This window comes from Myotis daubentonii, chromosome 11 (genome assembly GCF_963259705.1).
Source record: "Myotis daubentonii chromosome 11, mMyoDau2.1, whole genome shotgun sequence".
Lineage (NCBI taxonomy): Eukaryota > Metazoa > Chordata > Mammalia > Chiroptera > Vespertilionidae > Myotis > Myotis daubentonii.
In genome coordinates, this window is record NC_081850.1 from 55,331,248 (window position 1) to 55,353,091 (window position 21,844).

Here is a 21,844-nt window from a genome sequence, read left to right on the forward strand (position 1 = left end):
GATGAGTGAGTAGATCCTGCAAGCAGAGACCCATCCTTTAGTCCAGAATGGATAAACTGCACAGCTTTGGCGAGTACTGGACTAAGGCATTCTCGGAGGCTCAGACCTCTGCCAGCAACACCATGCGCATGGGTGTCTGTCTTCTGCCCAGAGACACAATGCTTTATCCAAAACCCTGTGCTTGGAAGTGCAGAAAACATCAGTGTACCCTCAGGGACAAACTGCCCAGGCCCAGCCAGCTTACCTGCCCCAAACTGGCTCAGTTCCACAGCCAATGGGTGACTTCTGGTTTTTGGATCCACATGTGATGCTCCAGGAAAAAGCAAAAATGTCTTTAACTTTATTTATCAAAAAAATTGGGGCTTTTTTTTTGGGGGGGGGGTTGCGGGGGGGAGTAGGGGAGGAAGGAGGATATATAGTTATATATTTAGAGATCTAAATTTAACTTATTTAAGTTATAACACTCTACTCTCCTATGTTCCATGTATAAAAATAATGTATGCTCATGATTAGGAAAAAAAATCCACAATATACTGAAGAGAATAAAATGAAAAGTTCCCTTCCCCAATGAACCCCCAAAGACCACTTCCCAGAGGCAACCAGTTAGCATATTTTATTACCCTTCTAGAAATTTTCTCTGTGTGTGTAACATGGATTTGTATAACCTTGTTTTATACAGATGAATAGGATATTATAATACACTAGGGGCCCGGTGCACGAAATTCGTGCACTGGGTGTGTGTGTGGGGGGGGGGGGAGTGTCCCTCAGCCCAGCCTGCCCCCTCTCACATACTGGGAGCCCTCAGGCGTTGACCCCCATCACCCTCCAATCGCAGGATCGGCCCCTTGCCCAGGCCTGACGCCTCTGACCCGGGCTTCAGGCCTGGGCAAGGGGACCATCATATCCCCCCAATCCCCGGCTCAGCCCCCCACCCAAGCCTGATGCCTCGGCCAGAGGAGTTGACCCTCATCACCCTCCAATCACCAATCACCGGATCGGCCCCTTGACCAGGCCTGAGGCCTCCGGCAGAGGCATCAGGCCTGGGCAGGGGACCCCTAGCTCCCCGCGGTTGCAGGCTCCGCCCCTGCCCAGGCCTAACGCCTCTGGCTGAGGCGTCTGGCTCGGGCAGCTGGGACCCGCAGCTGCAGTGGCCCCACGATCGTGGGCTCCGCTTTAGGCCCAGGCAAGGGACCCCTAGCTCCCGGGACTGCCAGCTTCGACCGTGCCCAGCTCCCATCGCTGGCTCCACCCCTACTTCCTGCTATCACTGGCCAGGGTGGAAAAGGCACCTGATTCTCCGATCATGGCTGGGGGGCAAGGCAAAGGCGGCCCCAGGGCCATCTTTGCCTTGCCCCCCAGCTCTTAGCTCCCCCCTGGGTTTCCGATCACTGTCAGTGGCAGGGGGCTTCTTCCTGCTTTCCCTTTCGCCTCCCTGCATTGTGCCTACATATGCAAATTAGCCGCCATCTTGTTGGCAGTTAACTGCCGATCTTAGTCGGCAGTTAATTTGCATATAGCCCTGATTAGCCAATGAAAAGGGTATCGTCGTACGCCAATTACCATTTTTCTCTTTTATTAGTGTAGATACTATTTATGTTGTATTTATAAGTTTTCTCATACAAGTACATGATTAAATCTTTTCAAAATATAGATAGTACTTGGCTTAGAAACATGCAATAAACCCAAGCCAGAGAAATGTTCTAAATCAGAATCAACAAACTTTCTGTAAAGGGCCAGGTAGTAAAATATTTTCAGCTTTGCAGGCTACAGTCTCTGTCATGTGTTCTCTGAAAGTTTTTGTTTGTAATCTTTTTTAAATGTAAAGACCAATCTTAGCTCTTAGGCTCTACAAAAGCAGGCTGTGGGCCCACCTTGGCCTTCAGACTATAGTGTGCTGACTCCTGTTTTAAATAGTGGTTAGGTCTCCAGCTTAGATCCCAGAAGCAAAATTAACCCATCATATGTTGCTAAGTTACCAAAGAGATAATATATTTAAAACTGAGATTAACCAAAGAACTTATATGCAAAAATGCATAACCCATGGAAAGATAATAATACAGTGAAGGCCTAGTAAGGGGGTAGGATGGGAGGGGAGGAGTCAATTGGGAGAAAGAAGGACATGTGTAATACTTCCAACAATAAAGATAAATTTAAAAATAAAAAACAATAAAATTGCTTTGTAAAGTATAATGTCTATACCAGTGTGAAGAATTATTAACAGTTCTTCAGTGTTTAGAATGTAACTTTTTAAAATAAAATTGTTAAAACTGAATAACAACATTGTGTATACAGTAGGTCCTTGGGTTATGTCGGAGATCCATTCCTACAGCGCGACGTAACACGATTTTCCCGTAAGTCGGAACCCACCTACAGAAGCACCTACGTCACTCACATGGAGCACATACACAGCAATAATGAAGTGAAACAGTAAAAAAAATTTAAAAGATAACAATTCCTGACCTTTACTTGTGGTAAATAAGTAATAAAAAACATAAAGCATGTATGTACATATGTCGAAATGACGGAACTTTTTCCTTTTTATATAAATAAATGGGATATGGCGACGTAACCACGAAATGACATACGTGGAGTCCCACGTAACAGAGAACTGTCTATATTTGAATTGCAAAAAGAATCAGTGAAGAATCTGAATAGAATGCTCAAATAATTTACAAGGTGGAAGAGGTAGATAACACTATTACATCTGATCCTACCTTTTCTTCATCAGCACAACATAAATACATATTGACTCCAAAAAATTTTTAAGCCTCGCCCAAGGGTATTTTTTCCATTGATTTTCAGAGAGTGGAAGGGAGGGGGAGAGACAGAGAGACACAGCGATTGGTTGCCTTGCACACGCGAGGGACTGGGCTGGTGACTGCGTGCATGGACAGTGAAGGCAGTCTGTGGTACAGGTACCACCCAGAAGGGAAAGCCAGATGGAAAGAAGTTGCCTTGGGCCTGTGGCAGAACATCAAGTAGGTCCTTAGGATGGGGGCGCTTTGTGATATCTCCCTTAGCAAAACATCCTATAACTTGCTAAAAGGAGTCCCTTAAAAAAAAAAAAAGCATTTCCATACCACAAAAAGAAAACAGAGGCATCTATACATGGGATTTTAGGGACCCCTTGATTCTCCTGAGTCTGCTTGCCCAGCCACGTAAGATGGAGCAGAGTGCAGAGAAAGGGTGTTAATGATTATAGGCCCAATAAAATATTACCTAAGTTTACAGACTATTAAAGGGTTTAGAAAATATTCTCCCAAGCATTACCCTTGTAGCAACTCTGTAAGGTCAGGGAGCTGGAGACGAACGCAGTGACTTGTCCAAGGTCACACAGCTAGCGCAGGACAGAGCAAAAAACAGCACTTGAAGTTTCTGAGGCCAAACTCAGTGTTCTCCACATCTCCCACGCTGCTTCCCAGGAGGTTCCATGGAGATCAAGTGGGAATGGATGTTTCTGCCTTTATTCCTCTCTCTGTTCTTCAGTTAGTGGTCGGGTTCCCATGAACATCACTTAGTAATGATGCTTAGTAAGCATCCCGTGCTTAGTAAGCATATGGAACGGCTGACCCTCAAATAAACCAGCATGGTTTGCTGAGCATCTACATCTGGAGCCAAGCTGGGGAGGGAGCCAACTCTGGGGCCAGCCTGGGTGGGCTGACATCCTCGATGCATGCTGACCAGCTATGTGAGCTTGACCTAACCCAGGGGTGGGCAAACTTTTTGACTCGAGGGCCACAATGGGTTCTTAAACTGGACCGGAGGGCCGGAACAAAAGCATGGATGGAGTGTTTGTGTGAACTAACATAAATTCAAAGTAAACATCATCACATAAAAGGGTACGGTCTTTTTTTTTTTCAGTTTTATTCATTTCAAACGGCCCGAATCCGGCCCGCAGGCCGTAGTTTGCCCACGGCTGACCTAACCTCTGATCATGTAGATGAGTGCCAAGGACATGATAAAAGTTCACTAACTGACACACATTTCATTATGATTGCGTCCTCATCTGCCTTCTCTAGGACCATATCATAAAAAGAAAACTATCACAAGAGGTGAATTCATGTCTTCAACTTCATTTTCTTCTTTTCCAACAAAAAATCACAAACAGGTAAATAGAATGAAGGCCTTGTACACACATGCTTGTAGGTTTGGCTAATGAGACTTTCTGGTTGTGTACAGCCTCTACATCAAGCATGTCAAACTTGCGGGCCACACAACAAATATTTTTGTGGCCCAGCCAATATAACGGTACGTAAAAAACGTTTTAATAAAAATTTTGTAACTTAATTTTTACAATATCCTGTTACACGTAATCTATCTAATCTAATAAAAGAGAAACATGCAAATCGACCGCACCTCTGCTACACACCAAGCCATGCCAACCAGCCAATCAGAGCGACTATATGCAAATTAGCCCAACCAAGATAGCGGGGGGCAGCCATGGAGCTGGAGCAAGCAGGAGGCTTGGTTGCCCCAGCAATGGAGGAAGCCAAGCTTCCCACCTGCCCTGGCAGGCTGTGGCCTCTGCTCAAGGCAACAAAGTTTCAATTATAGAAGATAAATAAATCCCAGATACCTGCTTCCAGCCAGCCTTCACTGGGAGCTTGGGTGGCTGGGGGCCGTGGCCAGCCTGCAAACAGCCGTCAGCCCCTCACCAGGCTGGCCACACCCTCATGGGATAAGGGTCCCCGCTGGAGGGCTTGGCCAGCCTGAAAATGGCCATCAGCCCCTCACCCAGGCGGCCAGCCACCCCAGCAAGGACCCCCATCCTGAAGGGGCTGTGGCCAGCCTGCAAACAGCCATCAGCCACTCACCCAGGCTGGCCAGGCACTCCAGCAGGACCCCCCTCCCTGAAGGGGGTGTGGCCAGCCTGAAAATGGCCCTCACCCCCTCACCCTCTCACCCAGGCTGGCCAGGCACCCCAGCAGGACCCCCACCCTGATCCGGGACACCCTTCAGGGCAAACCAGCTGGCTCCCACCCAGGCACTAGGCCTCTATCCTATATAACAAAAGGGTACTATGCAAATTGACCCTAACAGCAGAACGACTGGGAATGACTGGTCACTATGACACACACTGACCACCAGGGGGCAGACGCTCAATGCAGGAGCTGCCCCATGGTGGTCAATGCGCTCCCATAGGGGGAGCTCTGCTCAGCCACAAGCCAGGCTGATGGCTGCCAGTACAGCGGTGGTGGTGGGAGCCTCTCCCGCCTGCTCAGCAGCGCTAAGGATGTCCAATTGCAGCTTAGGCCTGCTCCCTGCTGGCAAGTGGACATCCCCTGAGGGCTCCCGGGCTGCCCTCCCGGGGTGTCTGCCAGCTTAGGCCCAATCCCCCAGGGAGCGGGCCTCACCCAGCAGGTGGTCATCCCCCAAGGGGTCTCAGACTGCGAGAGGGCACAGGCCGGGCTGAGGGATCCCATCCCCCCGAGTGCACAAATTTTTGTGCACCAGGCCTCTAGTATATATATATAAAACCCTAATATGCAAATAGACCAAATGGTGGAATAACTGAACCAGTTGCTATGACATGCCCTGACCACCAGGGGGTGTGCACAGAACATGGCGGGTGTCGGCAGCAGGCACCAGAGTGCAGAACATGGTGGGCATCAGCTGCAGCAGGATAGTGGACCAGGTGTGCGGGGGCACCAGACCAAGGCGGGGTGCCGGTCGCTGTCATCAGGGCAAGTCTCTGGTGGTTACTGAAAATTCTTTGCTCCCACATGCTGCAGTCCCGCCCAGTGCTCACACCAGCTGCCAGAGCTACCGCTTGCACCCACTGCCGGCACTGGCCCCGCTCACACCCATAGCCGGTGCCTGGCACTGGTCCCTATAGCTCGGTGCCATCAGCAGGTTTGAGCGGCGGGGCTGCTGGCCCTGATCACCCCTGAGGGCTTCTCCATCTCCCCCTGCTCCTGAGGGGCGATCGGGGCAGCGGCCTGATGGCACCAGCCCCAATCGCTCTGCGCAGTCAGCGGGTGCAAGCGGGGCTGGTGCCGTCAGCGTGTGGGAGCGGCAGCGGCAGGAGCAGGGCTGCTGGCATGTAAGGGAACAGGGCCGCGGCGGGAGGGGCCAGGTGGGGGCACAGAGGATGGGCCGAGACCCACCCCTGGGTCCACCGCAGCCTCACGGCCCCACAGTTCCTTTCAAGGTGTACGAATTTGTGCACTGGGCCCCTAGTTATTAATAACAAACTACAACGTTCACTAATGACTGATTACTATAATCATGTTGCATTCATTTCCCTTACACACCTTACATACAGGCACACCATTTCTCTCCCCTAATACTCGCAGTGAATATTTTAGCAGCCGATTGCCACGTCATTAGTCTCCGATTGACTTGTTTGGTGTGTGCAACAGGAAATATTTCGTTTTCGGAGAACAAGAAAAATAGGCTTATTTGCTTTATGCTTATTAATTTGTGCAGTTATTCAGTGTCTGGTAAGTTAATGTTCAAGAAAAAAATATTAATTTTTATTAAAATGTTCTATTATTTTATGTTAACGATTACTCATTATTTCAGCCCTTTGTATTCAGCATGTCTCTATCAAAATAAACTTATGTTTCTATGAAAATTGAAGCTTTTGTTTTTTTGTGGCTCAGATAAACTTAAGCCTTGTTTATTTGGCTCATGTTAGCCTGAGTTTGACATGCTTGCTCTACATGCTGGAATAATGCATCCCAACCCTAAACCAAGCTCCAATATACAAATTTGATAAATGGCACTCATCCTTCTAATCTCTTCCTATATGTGATTGATCAACATCTCTTGTGGAAATTACTGTTCTGGAAAGTTGGGACAGGAAAGCAGAAAACCTAAATTACCTGAACAGCTTGAACTCCTGGAGTTTACCTCCAATCTACTGAAAATAATCAGCTATCTAGGGCTCCACCTACAGGCACCAAGAAGGAAAGACTACATTAAAGGTAGATGTTATTTATGCATAGTACAGAAAATTTTGTCCCCTTCTTCTTCTTTTGAAAAAGTTTCCCAAATGAAAATAAATATAAGAATTGCTTCTCTTTCAGCCCTAGCTGGTTTGACTCACTGGATAGAGTGTTGGCCTGCAGATTGAAGAGTCCTGGGTTCGATTCCGGTCAAGGGCATGTACCTCGGTTGCAGGCTCCCAGCCCTGGTCAGGGCATGCAGGAGGCAAACAATCGATGCGTCTCACTCACATCAATGTTTCTCTCTACAACTGATGTGTCTCTCTCACATCAGTGTTTCTCTCTGTCTCTCCCTCTCCCTTCCACTCTCCCTATAAGTCAATGGAAAAAATATCCTCGGGTGTGGATTTAAAAATAAAACTACTTCTCTTTCTGAGGGATGGAAGTTCAAGACCTAGAGATCCAAAATTCTTTACAACAGGACACTCGGGAACTCAAGGGTTGGGGTGGAGAGTGGCTTCTGAACATGTTATATGAGAAACAGCTGAAGAAAATAGGGGTGCTGACATATGAGGGGACTGAAGGGTGGGAAGCTCGATGGTATCTGACAGGCGAATGGGAGTGAAATTGTCCCAGTAAAGGGTGGAGTTATTGGAGAACAGATTTTATGTCATAAAGAAGAAGGAAATTTTAATAATGAGTACTGTCCATACATAATGAGGATTAGGGTGAAGGATCATCCTGGAGGATTTTAAGCAGGGGCTAGAACAGTGATGGCGAACCTTTTGAGCTCGGCGTGTCAACATTTTGAAAAACCCTAACTTAACTCTGGTGCCGTGTCACATATAGAAATTTTTTGATATTTGCAACCATAGTAAAACAAAGATTTATATTTTTGATATTTATTTTATTTATTTAAATGCCATTTAACAAAGAAAAATCAACCAAAAAAATGAGTTCGCGTGTCACCTCTGACACGCGTGTCATAGGTTCGCCATCACTGGGCTAGGAGGTCAAACACTAGGAATATTAGAGACTGATGAGCTGGTTGAGAATTAAGCTGGAATATATTTAGGACTTAGTTCTAAAAGTTTGAGAATGTAGCCGAGACCGGTTTGGCTCAGTGGATAGAGCGTCGGCCTGCGGACTGAGGGGTCCCGGGTTCGATTCCGGTCGAGGGCATGTACCTGGGTTGCGGGCACATCCCCAGTGGGAGATGTGCAGGAGGCAGCTGATCGATGTTTCTCGCTCATCGATGTTTCTAACTCTCTGTCTCTCTCCCTTCCTCTCTGTAAAGAATCAATAAAATGTATTTAAAAAAAAATAAAAATAAAAAAAAATAAAAGTTTGAGAATGTATATTAAAACCTCTAACAACTGAACAGTCCTCTTGCTAGAAGGCTAATTGGTATCATCCTCAGACTTATTTTTTCCATATTAAGTACCCACATTTTGTGCTTCAAGCCCTTATTCAGTCTCAAAATAATTTTAAGAGAAAAACATCGAAGTCAAAATTTAGGGTGGATTATACCAATGTCAACATCCAAGTTTTAACATTATACTATAGTTATGTAAGATGTTATCACAACTAGAAGCTAGGTGAAGGGTACTCGGAACATCTGCACTATTTTTGCAACTTCTTGTAAATCTATTATAACTCAAAATAAAAAGCTTTTAAAAATAAAATTAAAGGGACCCTTTCCCCCTCCTTACATGGGAGTCCATTCTGTGGGGCTCTTTCCCTCTCCCCATGTGGGAGTCTGTACTTGTTCTTCAATAAATCTCCACCTTGGCTATAAAAAATAAAATAAAATTAAATTAAATTAAATTAAAGATACTTCCCCAAGAGGTTCTAAGTCACCTCATAGACAACCTAGTTTGATTCACAAGTACAGTGTCATCAGCCACAAATGACTCTGTGCAAGAATGTGCAAGCAGCAGGGCTCATTTCAAAACCATGATCAATTAGCCATTAAGATTTACAATTGTGATTAGGAAAGCCTATGTCATGTTTACAGGTATCTAATTTGGTTACACTGATTATAAATCTTATCTGAGGTCACATCAATAAAATCACCTATAGGCAATATATTGTTATAACTGCTTCCTACATGGTACTACACAGGAACGAGGTACATACAGACTTAATTACTATATATTTATCTAACAGAATACAATAATGTCCTTATGTCTTTTTCCTCCACTAACTATGATTTGCAACAAGAACTGGATCATATTCATCTCATTTTATCACCAAAATCTAACCCAATAGACAGTCATAGAATAAATAAGAAATAAACTAGTAATTAAGTTATTTTCTTAGGCTTCTGGGGGTGACTTTTTTCTTCTTTTTTTATTTTTATTGATTTCAGAGAGGAATGAAGTGGGAGAGAGAGATAGAAACATCAATGATGAGAGAGAATCATTGATTGGCTGCCTCTTGCATGCCCCACACTGGGGATCAGGCCCGTAACCCAGGCATGTGCCCCAACCAGGAATCGAACCGTGACCTCCTGATTCATAGGTCAATGCTCAATCATTGAGCCACACTGGCCAGGTTGACTTTTTTTTCTTAGACAAAGAAATCTAAGACTCTATTTTGGAATCAGGATTAAATATATATTCACATGCGCACACGTGTGCTTGTCTGAAGCACAGGGGTTTAATCTCTAAGATCTTTATAACCACTTGTGTTTTATTTGTTAGTTTCCCAGGATATAGTAACTCAGCTTGATTAGAATAAAACAGAGAGGTCAGGCTTTTCCAAACAGGAAAACCAATATGAACTGTTGAACAGGTCCCCTCAGCTTGCAAGTCCCTGCTAAAATGATCTCTGCCCAATTTCATCAAATGCCAAGAACAACCAGCTCCTTTCAGAAATCACTCAGACAGCATCATTTTGCATTCTTTGATATTAACCAGTCAAGAAGCATACAGCAATTTCTTTAAATTTTTTCTCTCTATTTATTAAAAGACATGTCTTTTAAATAAATATTAGGAACAACTCAAATCAAACAAAGCAGTGAGACCACAAAGTGCTGCTGCTTTCTGAAAAGAAGTCACATCATTAGCCTGTACGAAAAATCGGCTAGTCACAACCAAAGCCAAGCAGGCTGTCTTAACGATGTGAAGGCAGCTACTTACGATCCCAGAGACACCAAGGACTCCACAGGGTCAGTCATCTGAACAGGCTCAGAAGCCGGCTTGATCCTCAGGACCTCTGCAAAGCCATCACCAAACCAGCAAGTGACGTGTGCTGTGTCCACAGTAAAGTAGAAAAGGCGGTCCTGGCAGAGCGTCCGTCGATATGCAGACCGGGGGTCGGCTGACAACACAGCCTCGATGGCGTGCCTTGCTTCCCCTGCTGACTGAAAATACTGAAATGAAGCCCGACCGACACCTGCAATGAGAACAACACAACTTAAGGCTCAAAATCACGCAGGCCAAATTTTATTACAGTAAACTTCAATGAGGAGCTTTATTAGTTCCTTGAGTATCACTTGAAATGAAGGCTGGTTGGAAATCTATTCAGTCATTACAGAGAATGTCACCTTCAGGTAGTACTTAGAGTAATATCTTTTCCTTCAGGAAGCCTTCAAGTGCCATTAAACTTATGGGTCCCCCAAATTTCCACTTGCTAAACAGAAGATACCATGGTGATATTTTTCCTTAGTCCCTTAATAGGAGAGCTGAGTTTTCATTTTCTGGCAACCTAAATGTCATTTTTCTATGATCAGTGTAGACTTTAGTTCAATTCCTTGTCATTTTCTTCTCAGAATAAATGGAGGCATGATCAGGGAAATACGTGGCAGGCCCAGCATTCTCAGAAAGCCACAAGGAAGAGGACTAAACCCACACAGGCCCAGAGCACTAGCTGCAAGCAAGGGAAGTTGCCTCTGAGAGCAGGTGTCACACAGCCCACAGTTAGTGACGCCACATTCTCTAAGGAACAGAACATGAGAGAGTCCTTGTGAAAACTGTGGAACAGATACACTGAGAAAGTTCAAAGCCATCACTAAAGAACAGGCCAACCCATTCCACCCAGGTGTGTATGTCAGGCAAACAGATGTTTGCCCTGCCAAATAGCAACACTTCCTGCATTGATAGCATTGTAAAATCTATATATAAAAGGCTAATATGCTAAGTGTCCATCCTCCGTCCAGGTAATTATGTCACGTAGCAATGCCCAGCTTCCTCTCCCTAGTGTCGACTAGCCTCCCTGCAGTTTCTGCAGCCCAGGAACACGACTTGCTTTATAGCCAGTGGAAACACTTTACACTATAACCAAATGTCTGTGAAGCGTTTTCCTGTGCCTCATCTCATTTGGTCCTCACAGAAATCCTGGAGTAGGTAGATAGGAGACTCAGTGGAATCCCATTTTCTTTTCATTAGCTGGAAAACGGAGATTTAGAAAGCTTAGAAACTTGAACCGACTGAAAAGAAGAAATGGTGGACCTTAAAAATGACTTCAGGTTTTCTCACTGCGCAGAATATAGTCAAACACTGCTGCAGTTAAATATTTTACCCTTTGTTCTCCCTGCGTGATCTACAATAATAATCTGCTACGTGTTGATATTTACTGCTGTGTTGCTGACAATTACCTGAAAGAGAAGTTGGGGTGCTTCACGGGCTGGAAAAAGTTTAGCTACATCTGGAAGCAGGTCTAATTAAGCAAGTTTGTTCTATATCTATAAAAGGCTAAGTTGACTCGCGCATGCATAATACATGTAAAGCTCTTGCTGGTGCCAATCACACACATGTGTTTCCATCTGTCATTGTCGATCATGAATTTGGTTGACATTTCTATTATAGAGAAAGGATAAATAGCAATAATAAAATACTTCTTCTAATTAATTTCCTTTCAATGTGCATGAATTCATGCACCAGGCCACTAGTAGTTAAATAAAAAATTAACAGTGAACTAATTTTTAATAGCTGTAACATAATATATATGTCCAAATGAAGGCAAGACCCTTCCAGAAAGGCATGTGCTTTAAACAATGTTGTCCCTATTCAAAATATCATCTAGAGCAGCGGTCGCCAACCTTTCAGACCTCACAGACCCTCAGTGGTCCGCGGCCCACCGGCTGGCAACTGCTGATGTAGAGTGGCTGTGGGTTCCTATCCTTCTGAAAGGAAATTTAATTTTTAGAAAACAGCCAAAATTCACTCTAGGCTATCTCCAATAAATAACGTTTGTAGGTAAAGCCATGAAGTTCAATTTTTGATCAAAAACAAGGACCAATAACACAGTGCTAAGATTCCCTTGTTGCACGGCTCATAAAATGACTCTAAAATGACTCAAAACAGCAGAGTTCCAAAAACATCCACACACAACAAAGAAAAGAAAAAATAAAAATAAAAATAAAAAACGAAACAACAGAAAACACATCACATATTTCAGTAACAGTGTGTCTGGTAGAAGAAGCTCCAGGCCTTTGCCTGGCTGTTCATTTGGCATAGGTGTCTTCCCTCACTACCCTGTCTACCTATCCTTCTGGGCTAAGCTCAAATGCCTTTTCCTCTAGGAAGCCTTCCCAGATTGTCTCCCTGCTGCACAAGTCAGAATCCTTCTCTCCCTCATGTTCCCACAGCACTCTATCAGTGCCAACCCCTCTCCCTCCATTCAGTATCTTTCATCTTTTCTAGAATCTGAACCTTCTGAGCTCATTTCTTATTTCTATACAGGCTCTAAAGTCTGCTATCTGTTATAAATCAAGCCCTGTTTATAGTTATATTTTGTAATTTCTTTTTAACTATTTTTAATTAAGAAAGTACAACACCATAGTTTGAAAAAGAGAAAACTTTCCAAAGTAAGAAGCATTCAACAATAACCACAAGACAAAGGGCAAGTATAAATATAAAGTATCTTCTAGGGAGCACTCCTTTGTTCTACCACAAAAATCCTTTTAAAACTGAACTTCCTCCTCCCCATCAACTGTATCGAGTGATAAAACAACTTTCATAAACAAAACTTCCTAACAAGGAGATCAATTTAAAAAGCAAATGCTTTGTTTAAACATAAAGCCTTAGGAGGAATGAGAAGCACAACCCTCCAGGGGCAGAGGAAATCTGACATCTCCTTCAAAACTGGCTACTTTCTATTGGAGCCACTGCACCCACCTCTTCACAGCCTGTCCTTCATTCTAGATGGCTGCTTTGGATCTGCTATGGGCTGGAGAAACCAGATAATGTTTTTAAAGAACCACATGTTAAAGAAAACAGGCTCCAAGTAAAAGTCTGGCCTCTTCTGCAATAAAGTGCATGTCTCTAGTGCTAGGACTTTATGTGGACAGTTTCTGTGCTAAGAGATCTTACCCTCAGAAATAGCAAATTTGGCTAAACCTCCTAGTAAAAGCTCCTCTCTCATTCAGAAATAAGAAATGGAAAGTACCTGGTTCACCTTCTGAACTGAGGCGCTCAAGGTCCATCTCTGCGTGAGGAGTAAACCGGACCTGCAAGGTGGCCACAGGGGCCTCTCGCACCCAGGCGGGAACCACACTGCGGTGGGCTGCGTCCGCCATCCGGGGAGGGCGGTGAGGAGGCACGGGCTGCACCGCCGCACTGCCTCCTTGTGGCACCACTGCTTCTTTCCTTCTCCGTGGCCGCTTATCTGCACTCCCCTCTGAGAAGCTCTTCTCCAGGCGACCTGGGCCCATCTGCTCCTCCGCCACACTCAGCGTCTGACCACTTCTGGATTCTAAACCCAAGTCTGCTGTCTCCCTGTGCTCAGGCGAGCGTTGCTGGATTTCAGCTGTGTCTTTGGGTTGCGTGTCATTTTCTCCTGAAGCTCTGTGTTCGGGACATGTAGGCTTCTCCTTCGTGCGACCGCAGGGCTGTGGTTCCTCGCACTCAGAGAGCTGTTGCTGAGCACGGCTGTCAGTCTTGGCATCAGACCGGGACACAATTTTTGGTTTATATTGGTTATTCTGTAAATTACACTCCCCTAAAGGCTCAATCAAATTTTGTGGTGAGTCATAATCAGCAATGTAGGGCTTTATGTCCAGTACAGGTGTGCCGTGAATCATGTCAATTCCAGAAAGGTATATAGCTCCACCTATAATGTGAAAAATACATCTTAGAAATAACAATGAAGAATAGTGTAAACAATTGAAGAACCGACATCGTCTACCTATGCTTCCCTAAGCTTGCTCACAGTTCTCTTATGTACCAGGCTCTCTTACACCTGGTGCGGACATACACTGGAAACCCATCCTCGTCTTTACCTGTCAAATGCCCACTTGCTCTCCAAGGCTCTCACATAACACCTCTTCTACCAAAGCCCTCCTGGCTCTCCCAGACATAAGCACTCTTTTGTGTTCTAGAGGAACTGTATACAAACTTCTCCTAGAGCCCTCTTCATGTGGTCCGGCAATAACCGGCTTAGAGTCTCTCTCCCTAGACCAGCCGTGGGCAAACTACGGCCCGCGGGCCGGATCCGGCCCGTTTGAAATGAATAAAACTAAAAAAAAAAAAAAAAAAGACCGTACCCTCTTATGTAATGATGTTTACTTTGAATTTATATTAGTTCACACAAACACTCCATCCATGCTTTTGTCCCGGCCCTCCGGTCCAGTTTAAGAGCCCATTGTGGCCCTCGAGTCAAAAAGTTTGCCCACCCCTGCCCTAGACAGTGAGCAGTTGAGCCCTTCAGCACTGGGTGGGGCTGACTCATCTTTGCATCACTGGGGCTTCTAACTCTCGTCAGGCACATTGGTGTCCTCAATGTATCTCTGTGGGACCAATGAGGGTTTCCATTGTGGCAAACAGACTCTAAGGTGGTCCCCATGAAGCCCACCTCCTGGTGTTCACAGCCGTGTACAATCCCGTCCTCTTGAGTGTGACTTGATATCACTCCAGTAACTATATTATGTTAAGATGCCTGTGCTTGCTGGCAGACTCACTCAAGAGACTCTCCATGTGGACTTGATGAAGTAAGCAGCCACGCAGGGATAGCCCAGGTGGCAAGAAACTGCAGGCGGGGTGTCTAGGGGTGGAGGGCAAGCCACCAACCAACAACCAGCAAGAAGCTGGGGCCCTCCGTCCCACAACTATAAGGAAGTGAATTCTGCCAACAACCTGAGTGAGCTTGGAAGTGAATTCTTCCACAGTCAAGCCTCCAGATAAGAACTCATCCCAGCTGACACCTTAATTGCAGCCTGGCGAGACCCTACGCTGAAAACCCAGCTCCTGACCCACAAAAACATAACGTTTTAAACACATAATAAATGTGTGTTATTTAAACTGATAAGTGCATAACGTTATGCAGCAATTGAAATTTAATACTCCATCAAACAATTACGCAGAACACAAGTCACCATTACCAAATATTAAGAACAGGTCTCTTGTTTTCTCACTTCATAACTGCTCTCCAGATCCTACTACTCGTGCACAGTCTAAGTCTACTAACTGGATCCTTGGGAAATTGGCCAGAAAAACTATGTATGATCACATTGGATTCTGTCTCCACTTAAGAAAAACATGATTGCCGAAACCGGTTTGGCTCAGTGGATGGAGCGTCGGCCTGCGGACTGAAGGGTCCCAGGTTCGATTCCGGTCAAGGGCATGTCCCTGGGTTGCGGGCACATCCCCAGTGGGAGATGTGCGGGAGGCGGCTGATCGATGTTTCTCTCCCATCGATGTTTCTAACTCTCTATCTCTCTCCCTTCCTCTCTGTAAAAAATCAATAAAATATATTAAAAAAAAAAAAAAAAGAAAAACATGATTAACAAAGGACTTTGATTTCTAAAATTATGCTTACTGTGAGTGAGCCTGGAACTTTGGAAAGATGCCTTTTGTACTTTCTAAGTGATTATGCCTAACAATGTCTACTGAAGAAAGAAAGGCACTGTAGCATAGGGAAGAGCACATGGGATTTGGAGTCAGACTACCCCCTGGCTAGAGGCTATTATTAAAATTATCTAATATCAAAGAACAGCAGTGGCCTCATCCATAAAATGGAGATTGTTACCCTATCAAACCCACAGAGCCACTGTGAGATAACGCACATGAACGTTCTTTATAAACTGTACATACCACACAAACACTAGTAGTCACTATAATGCATATTCAGTAACTATAGTGTTATTGTGCTTGCCTTTCACCTTTCTGATTTGATCTCCCCCGTTAGGGTGTTAAGTTCTTCTGTAGGGCAGGGATTTTTATCTGATCTGTTTATCACTATATCCCCAGCACCTGGAACAATGCCTGGCACATATTCAGTGCTCAGAAAATATGTGTGGGTGTACAAATGATCATAAAATGTTCTCGTACTGCTTACCCAAGTTGGTTAGTCATCACAAATTAATAAAACTCAAGTTGGATCAGCTACAGAATTTTTCCAGAAAACCTATCCAAGGCCTGGTTGAATACAATCCAGCAGAGGAGTTCAAGTTCTGAGAAAGAACAAGCAAAATAACTGCTCTCATCTTTTTAGCACCCAAAAGTCTGAAAAGTACTCTTAGAGCTTTTGTCTTATAAGATCCTCAAAAAAATCATGCAGCGTTCCAGAGAGGGCAGATCCTTCTTCTTTGCCCACTGAACAAATAAGCAAGCTGAGGCCCGGAGCGGTCTTCTGACTTCCAGTCCACCTGCTGCTTCATCTTCTGCCTCTCTAACAAATGTGCTGATTAGGCCAGAAGTTCAAGAAGGGATGCCTGCTTTCCAAATCGTCTGGCTCAGAAACTAGGTTATACATTAACAGGGAGTTAAAACTAATCTGGTATTCTACACAGGGACGTCTACAATCTGACAGATGTTTGACCCTACAGTGTGATTCATCCCAGGCCCTCTGCCACAAATCACAGCTGACAAACACAACTGCAGCACAATGCAAGTTCACTTCCTCCAGGCTGCAAGGAAGAAATGACACACCACCACTCTATGTGCTGACCACATATGCATGTATGACCAGTTACTGTGTGTTAAATTTTGAAAGCATCCAAATAGATTTTGTATTTACTGCTTTCCAAGTCAGAGAAAATTTGGTTACTAATTTAATGATTATGAAATCTTAAAAGTTATTTTTAAATAATTTAAACTTGGATAAATGTAACAATATAAATAAGTTCTGCGCATCCTGACAGTTTATGTCAAAATGTTTCTCGACATCACCGGTATTTGTCTGAATAACAGCCAGTGTTGCATATTATGCTGTTTTTATAAGACTTCTTTTTAAGAAGAAAAAAAAGGTTAAAAGTAAAAACGACATGTGTACCTTCTACCTTTTCCAGCTTGGCCAGGGTCAGTCCTATTGCATTGGGACGATGTGGGCTCCTCGTGGAGAAAACTCCAGTCTTCGCGCCATTCAGCCTAGGAGGCTGAACTTTTGCCTTACAGCTCAAATGACCATTTTTGTGAAAAACAAACAAAATCCTATTGAAAAAAACAAACCACTGAGTAAGAAAAAAGCACAAGTTAATTTATCATAATGAGTTGACGGAGGAAAATCTTTAATCCCCACAAATTAAATCAGAAAGAATGCTTTTAATGGTATTAAAATGTAATCCGTGAGAAAAAAAAAACCATTCCTGTTTCATGAAGGAAGAGTCTTATCTCTGTATCCTTTGTCCCAATACAATGACTGGTACACAGTAAGCACTTAATAGATGTTTGTCAAGTGCCCCATAAACAATATTTATGAGGTGTTTGTTATATGCCAGGCAGTATGCTAGACATTTTTATATTCACATCATTTAATCTGCTTAACAATCCTAAGAAGTATAACTTATTCCCCATTTTAAGGATGAGGAAATTGCTGTTCAGAAATGTTAAACAACTTGACTAGGCCTTCCTATACAAGATCAAAAGCAAGAATCTATGAAGAAAAGCAGTTAACAGATTTGAAATCATAAAGTTTATGTGCTACAAAATGTCATCCAAGGAGAAAATGTTTGCTGTGTGTATAATAGACAATGAATGGGTTAATATCTGTGGTATCTAAACTATTCCTACATATCACAAAGGACAACTCAATATAGGAAACGAAACAAAGACCATGAAAAAGTAATTGACAAAAGAAAGAGAAATAGCTAACAACCATATGGAAAGATGTTAAACTTTGTTAATAATAAAAAAAAATTAAACTAAAAAAACAAAATACTGTTTTTTCCTGTCAGGCAAAAATGTAAAAAATTGGTAACAAATAGTGTTATCAATCGTGTACGGAAAAGGTCATTTTCATTTACCCTTGACGTATACATTGGTTATGCTTTTTAGAGGGCAATTTGGCAGGAGCTCTCCAAAATGGTAAGTATGTACACCTTCTAACCCAATACAGCCACTTCCCATATCCTATTCATAAAAATATACAAGTGCCCAAGAATGTGTCTAAGGGGGTTTGTTACAGCATGACTGTAATAGCAAAATAAGTCTCCATTAACAAGGGAACAGTCAAATCATGGTACATCTATATTTTGCAATAACAGGCAGCCATTAAAGCAAAAGAAAGTAAATCTATATGTACTGTCATGATATACACACTAAGTGAAGAAAACATATTCCATTGTTTTTTTTTAAAAAAACTCACTCTGTATGTATATATTTATGCTTCTATGAGTATCAAAAAAGAAAAAGAAAGAAAAGGTCTGGCAGGATATATACTGATCTGTTAACAGTGATAATCCCTGAAGAGTGTTGGAAGGTGGGGATGAAAAAGAAGAAGAGGAGAATTAAGAAGAAAAAAAATCTATATACTCCTGAGTCCATTTTTTTTTATATCAGCAATGTTAACTTAAATAATCCAATCAAGATCATACACACTACATCATCAGAACACCCATGTTCTTTCTAATCTATCCAAACTAACATGAAAAAGTTAACTATTTCAGAACAAAAACTTAATTTTAGGTCTACACCAGTAAAATTAGACCACTTCAGACTGCTGATGTTGGGGTGAGGAAGAATGGACGAAAAGAATTCCAAATGACACATAAAACACAGGCTTTAATATAGGTAACACTTTATTATTATTATTATTATTATTATTATTATTATTATTATTATTGTAAAAGGTGGAAATTTATTGAGAAACAAGCAGACTCCCACGTGGGGAGGGGGAAAGAGTCCCCAGGTAACACTTTATAAACTATGCAGATTTCTAAGGTCTCTTTTGTCTTCTAAGAAGAGTAGACTTAATTCTTCATGGGTATAGGGCAGGGTCCAAACACTTTCAGTAAAAAGTCAGATAACAAATATTTTAGGGTTTGTAGGCCAACCAGTCTCTGCTGTAACTATTCAACTCTGCTGCTGTAGCACGTTAACAAATGCATGTGGCTGTTCCTACACACGTACAAAAACAGAAGGTGGTGGGATGGATTTGGTCCATGGGCCACAGCTTGCTGACTGCTGGTGCAGAGGACAGAATGACTACCCATAGACAGAATAGAGAGGGTCTACAGATTTCAGCTCAACAGAAAGGTGTTGATCACAAGGAGAGCCAACTGCAAAAGGATCGTGCCTCCTCAGTGTATCCCAAGCTTCCCGCAGGGTGTCCAAGTTATGCAGACAATCACATGCACAAATACAGCAGAGGAATCTCATGCAATAGACAGGTTGGTCTGGATGACAGGCTCTAAGGCTGCCTCCATCAGTGGTTGCATATCAACTGGAATACATTTTACTCAGGGGCAAGCTCTGGCCCAACGCCATAAAACAACTTACCAAACATGAGAAAACTCTTCTAAACCCATCAAGGAATGTTCAGGATTATTAAAGATGCTCTTTCTAATTCTCAAACAAGCCCTTGAATGGGGACAAATGGATGGCTGCCTTGGAGTACCATTCTTGGCTGAGAAACAGGATTCCAAATAGCCAATTGGTTCAGTTAAAAGATTCCCTATAGAAAATAAATTAGGTAAGAAATCATTAGTCAAAAGGTGTATGAAAACATATTTTTTCTAAGGCATTGATTTCATAGTTTTAAAACCTACCAGGTGTTATACAACTACAGAACATGATTCTTACATGCAGGATAGGAATAAGCACAGGCATGCCATGGGAGTAGTACTGGCATGAAAATCAGAGAAATGGGGTGAAGTGATTCCCTAAATAATACGGGAGGGTTAGGGCTAGTATCGAAGAGAAAAAGGACAAAAACAAGGTAGAGCTATTCCATTAGCTGTGTGACCTTGGACAAAATCGCTTACGACTCTAAATCTGTTTTCTCATCTATAAAACAAGGATAATAACACCTATATCAGAATTATAAGATTATCAGAAGATGTAAAGTACCTAGTACAATAGAAGGTGCTCAGCAAGGAGTAGTTTTTACAGCCCTTGCTCGGGCTTTCCTTCCTTTTAACAATATTACAACTATATTAACTGTGTAGTAAGAAAAAGACCAGTAAGTTACTGATGTAGAGGTTTGTGCACAGTGTTTATTTACAAGTCTTGTGCAGGCAGAAAAGTTCAAATGGTAGGTCCTTTCCACTTCTTGCCTGGACTATTAAATGACTCTTGTTATAATTTGTCTCCCCTCTGCCAGTCCCTCCCCTCCTCAACACACACTGCTCCAATCCTCCAGACTCCGGGTTCCCTATGTTATGCTACTAACTTTAACTTTCCATGTTTCCCCTCTGTTAACAGATGGTGCATTTCTTAGCCTGGTGTTCAAGGTTCTCTATAATCTGAATCCAATCAATGGTTCCCCAAACTCCCTGTTCCATCAAATACTTCTGGATTTACAGCTTCCTAATCCCACGAACCTCTGAGCCACGCTCTTTCCTGCCCGTCAAAATACTAGACTTGTAATCTGGTAGAGTGCAACTTTAAAAAAAAAAAAAGAGCACAACCTTTGACCAGATAACAGTACTTTTAAGAAATTTAAGTCAAACATTTAGAGCATACACAAAGATTTTAGTTTCAAGAACTTTCATTTAAAACAATGAAAACTGGCAATACCCTAAATGCCCTATAATAGGGAACTTGTTAAGTTAGAGGACATCTATAAAACAAAATAGTTAACCCCTTAAAATTAAAATGATTGACCATGGATTTTTATGAATCTTAAGTTTTTAGGGGTCATATATCAACTCATATTTCTAGGGTGTATGCAGTAAAACAAACATCAAGATATTCACCATGGTTTTCTCTGGGTGGTGGCTAATTTCCTTCCACTTGCATCCTCTAGTTTCTACAGTTACTATAGTTTGCTCTACATGCAGAGGTGAAAAAAAAGAGAAGCAAACTCATTTCATCTTTCCGGGCCCAGTTTAAAACTATTTCCTCCCTCTGGCCTTTCCAGGCTTTCCTCATTGCCTACAGGAAGCACCTCACTGGCGGCACTAATCCCTAACCCGCACACCACCAGCGGCACACATCGTCTGTCTCCTACATGAACAAAAGCTCCCTACGAGAGCCGTTACACGGGACGAGGCCACTTCAACCACCTCCGCAAGACCCGGCGGACCTCAGCTACCGGGGAACACGATGACGTCATCCAGCCCGCCTAGACGGGTCACGTGGTCGACGAACCACGTGAGCCGTGCCTTCGCGGTAAATGTGACGCACGTCAGCTCAGGGTCTTGCATTTCTCGTCCCTCTCTGCAGTGAAGTGGGCGGCCCACACCTAGGCCTCTTCCGAGGGCGAAATCGCCAGCCTCTCAGAAGTTACCTGTCTCCAGAGCCGGCTTCACGCACCCGCACGGGGTCGCTGTGGGGAGACGCCCTGGTTCCTCCAAGCCGCGCATGGCTACAGGTGACAGAGGCGCCCACTCCACGCGTTCTAGCCTTCCGGTTCCGGTCTGCATGCCTGGCGCCTGCGCAGCAGTCGCACCCGCAAGGTGGTGTCGTATCCGGCGCAGGCGCAGCGGATGGGGCGCGCGCAATGTCTTCGGGCAGCCCAAAGGTTACCTTTACTGTGCAGGTGTTTGTCATCCTCTGTTCCTCTCCCGTTACGGGGTTCCTCTCGGAACCGAACCGGTGTCTTAGTTGTCTCGCGCGGACCCACTGCAGTTG

General features: G+C 43.6%; 1 protein-coding gene across 2 annotated transcripts; it reads right to left on the minus strand.

The window, feature by feature from the left end:
* Nucleotides 1-9,825: 9,825 nt before the first annotated feature.
* TRMO (tRNA methyltransferase O) lies at nt 9,826-21,844 on the minus strand. 2 transcript variants are annotated; one of them, XM_059657445.1, is made up of 5 exons: nt 21,501-21,844; nt 19,550-19,724; nt 17,106-17,263; nt 13,293-13,946; nt 9,826-10,289 (listed from the first exon to the last, which is right to left on the minus strand). In XM_059657445.1, the coding sequence occupies exons 1-5, from the start codon at nt 21,634-21,636 to the stop codon at nt 10,030-10,032; spliced, it is 1,383 nt and encodes a 460-aa protein (XP_059513428.1). In that variant the 5' UTR covers nt 21,637-21,844; the 3' UTR covers nt 9,826-10,029. The 2 variants fall into 2 exon arrangements, with proteins under 2 accessions (XP_059513428.1, XP_059513427.1); XM_059657444.1 differs by having other exon boundaries at nt 13,284-13,946; nt 21,501-21,841.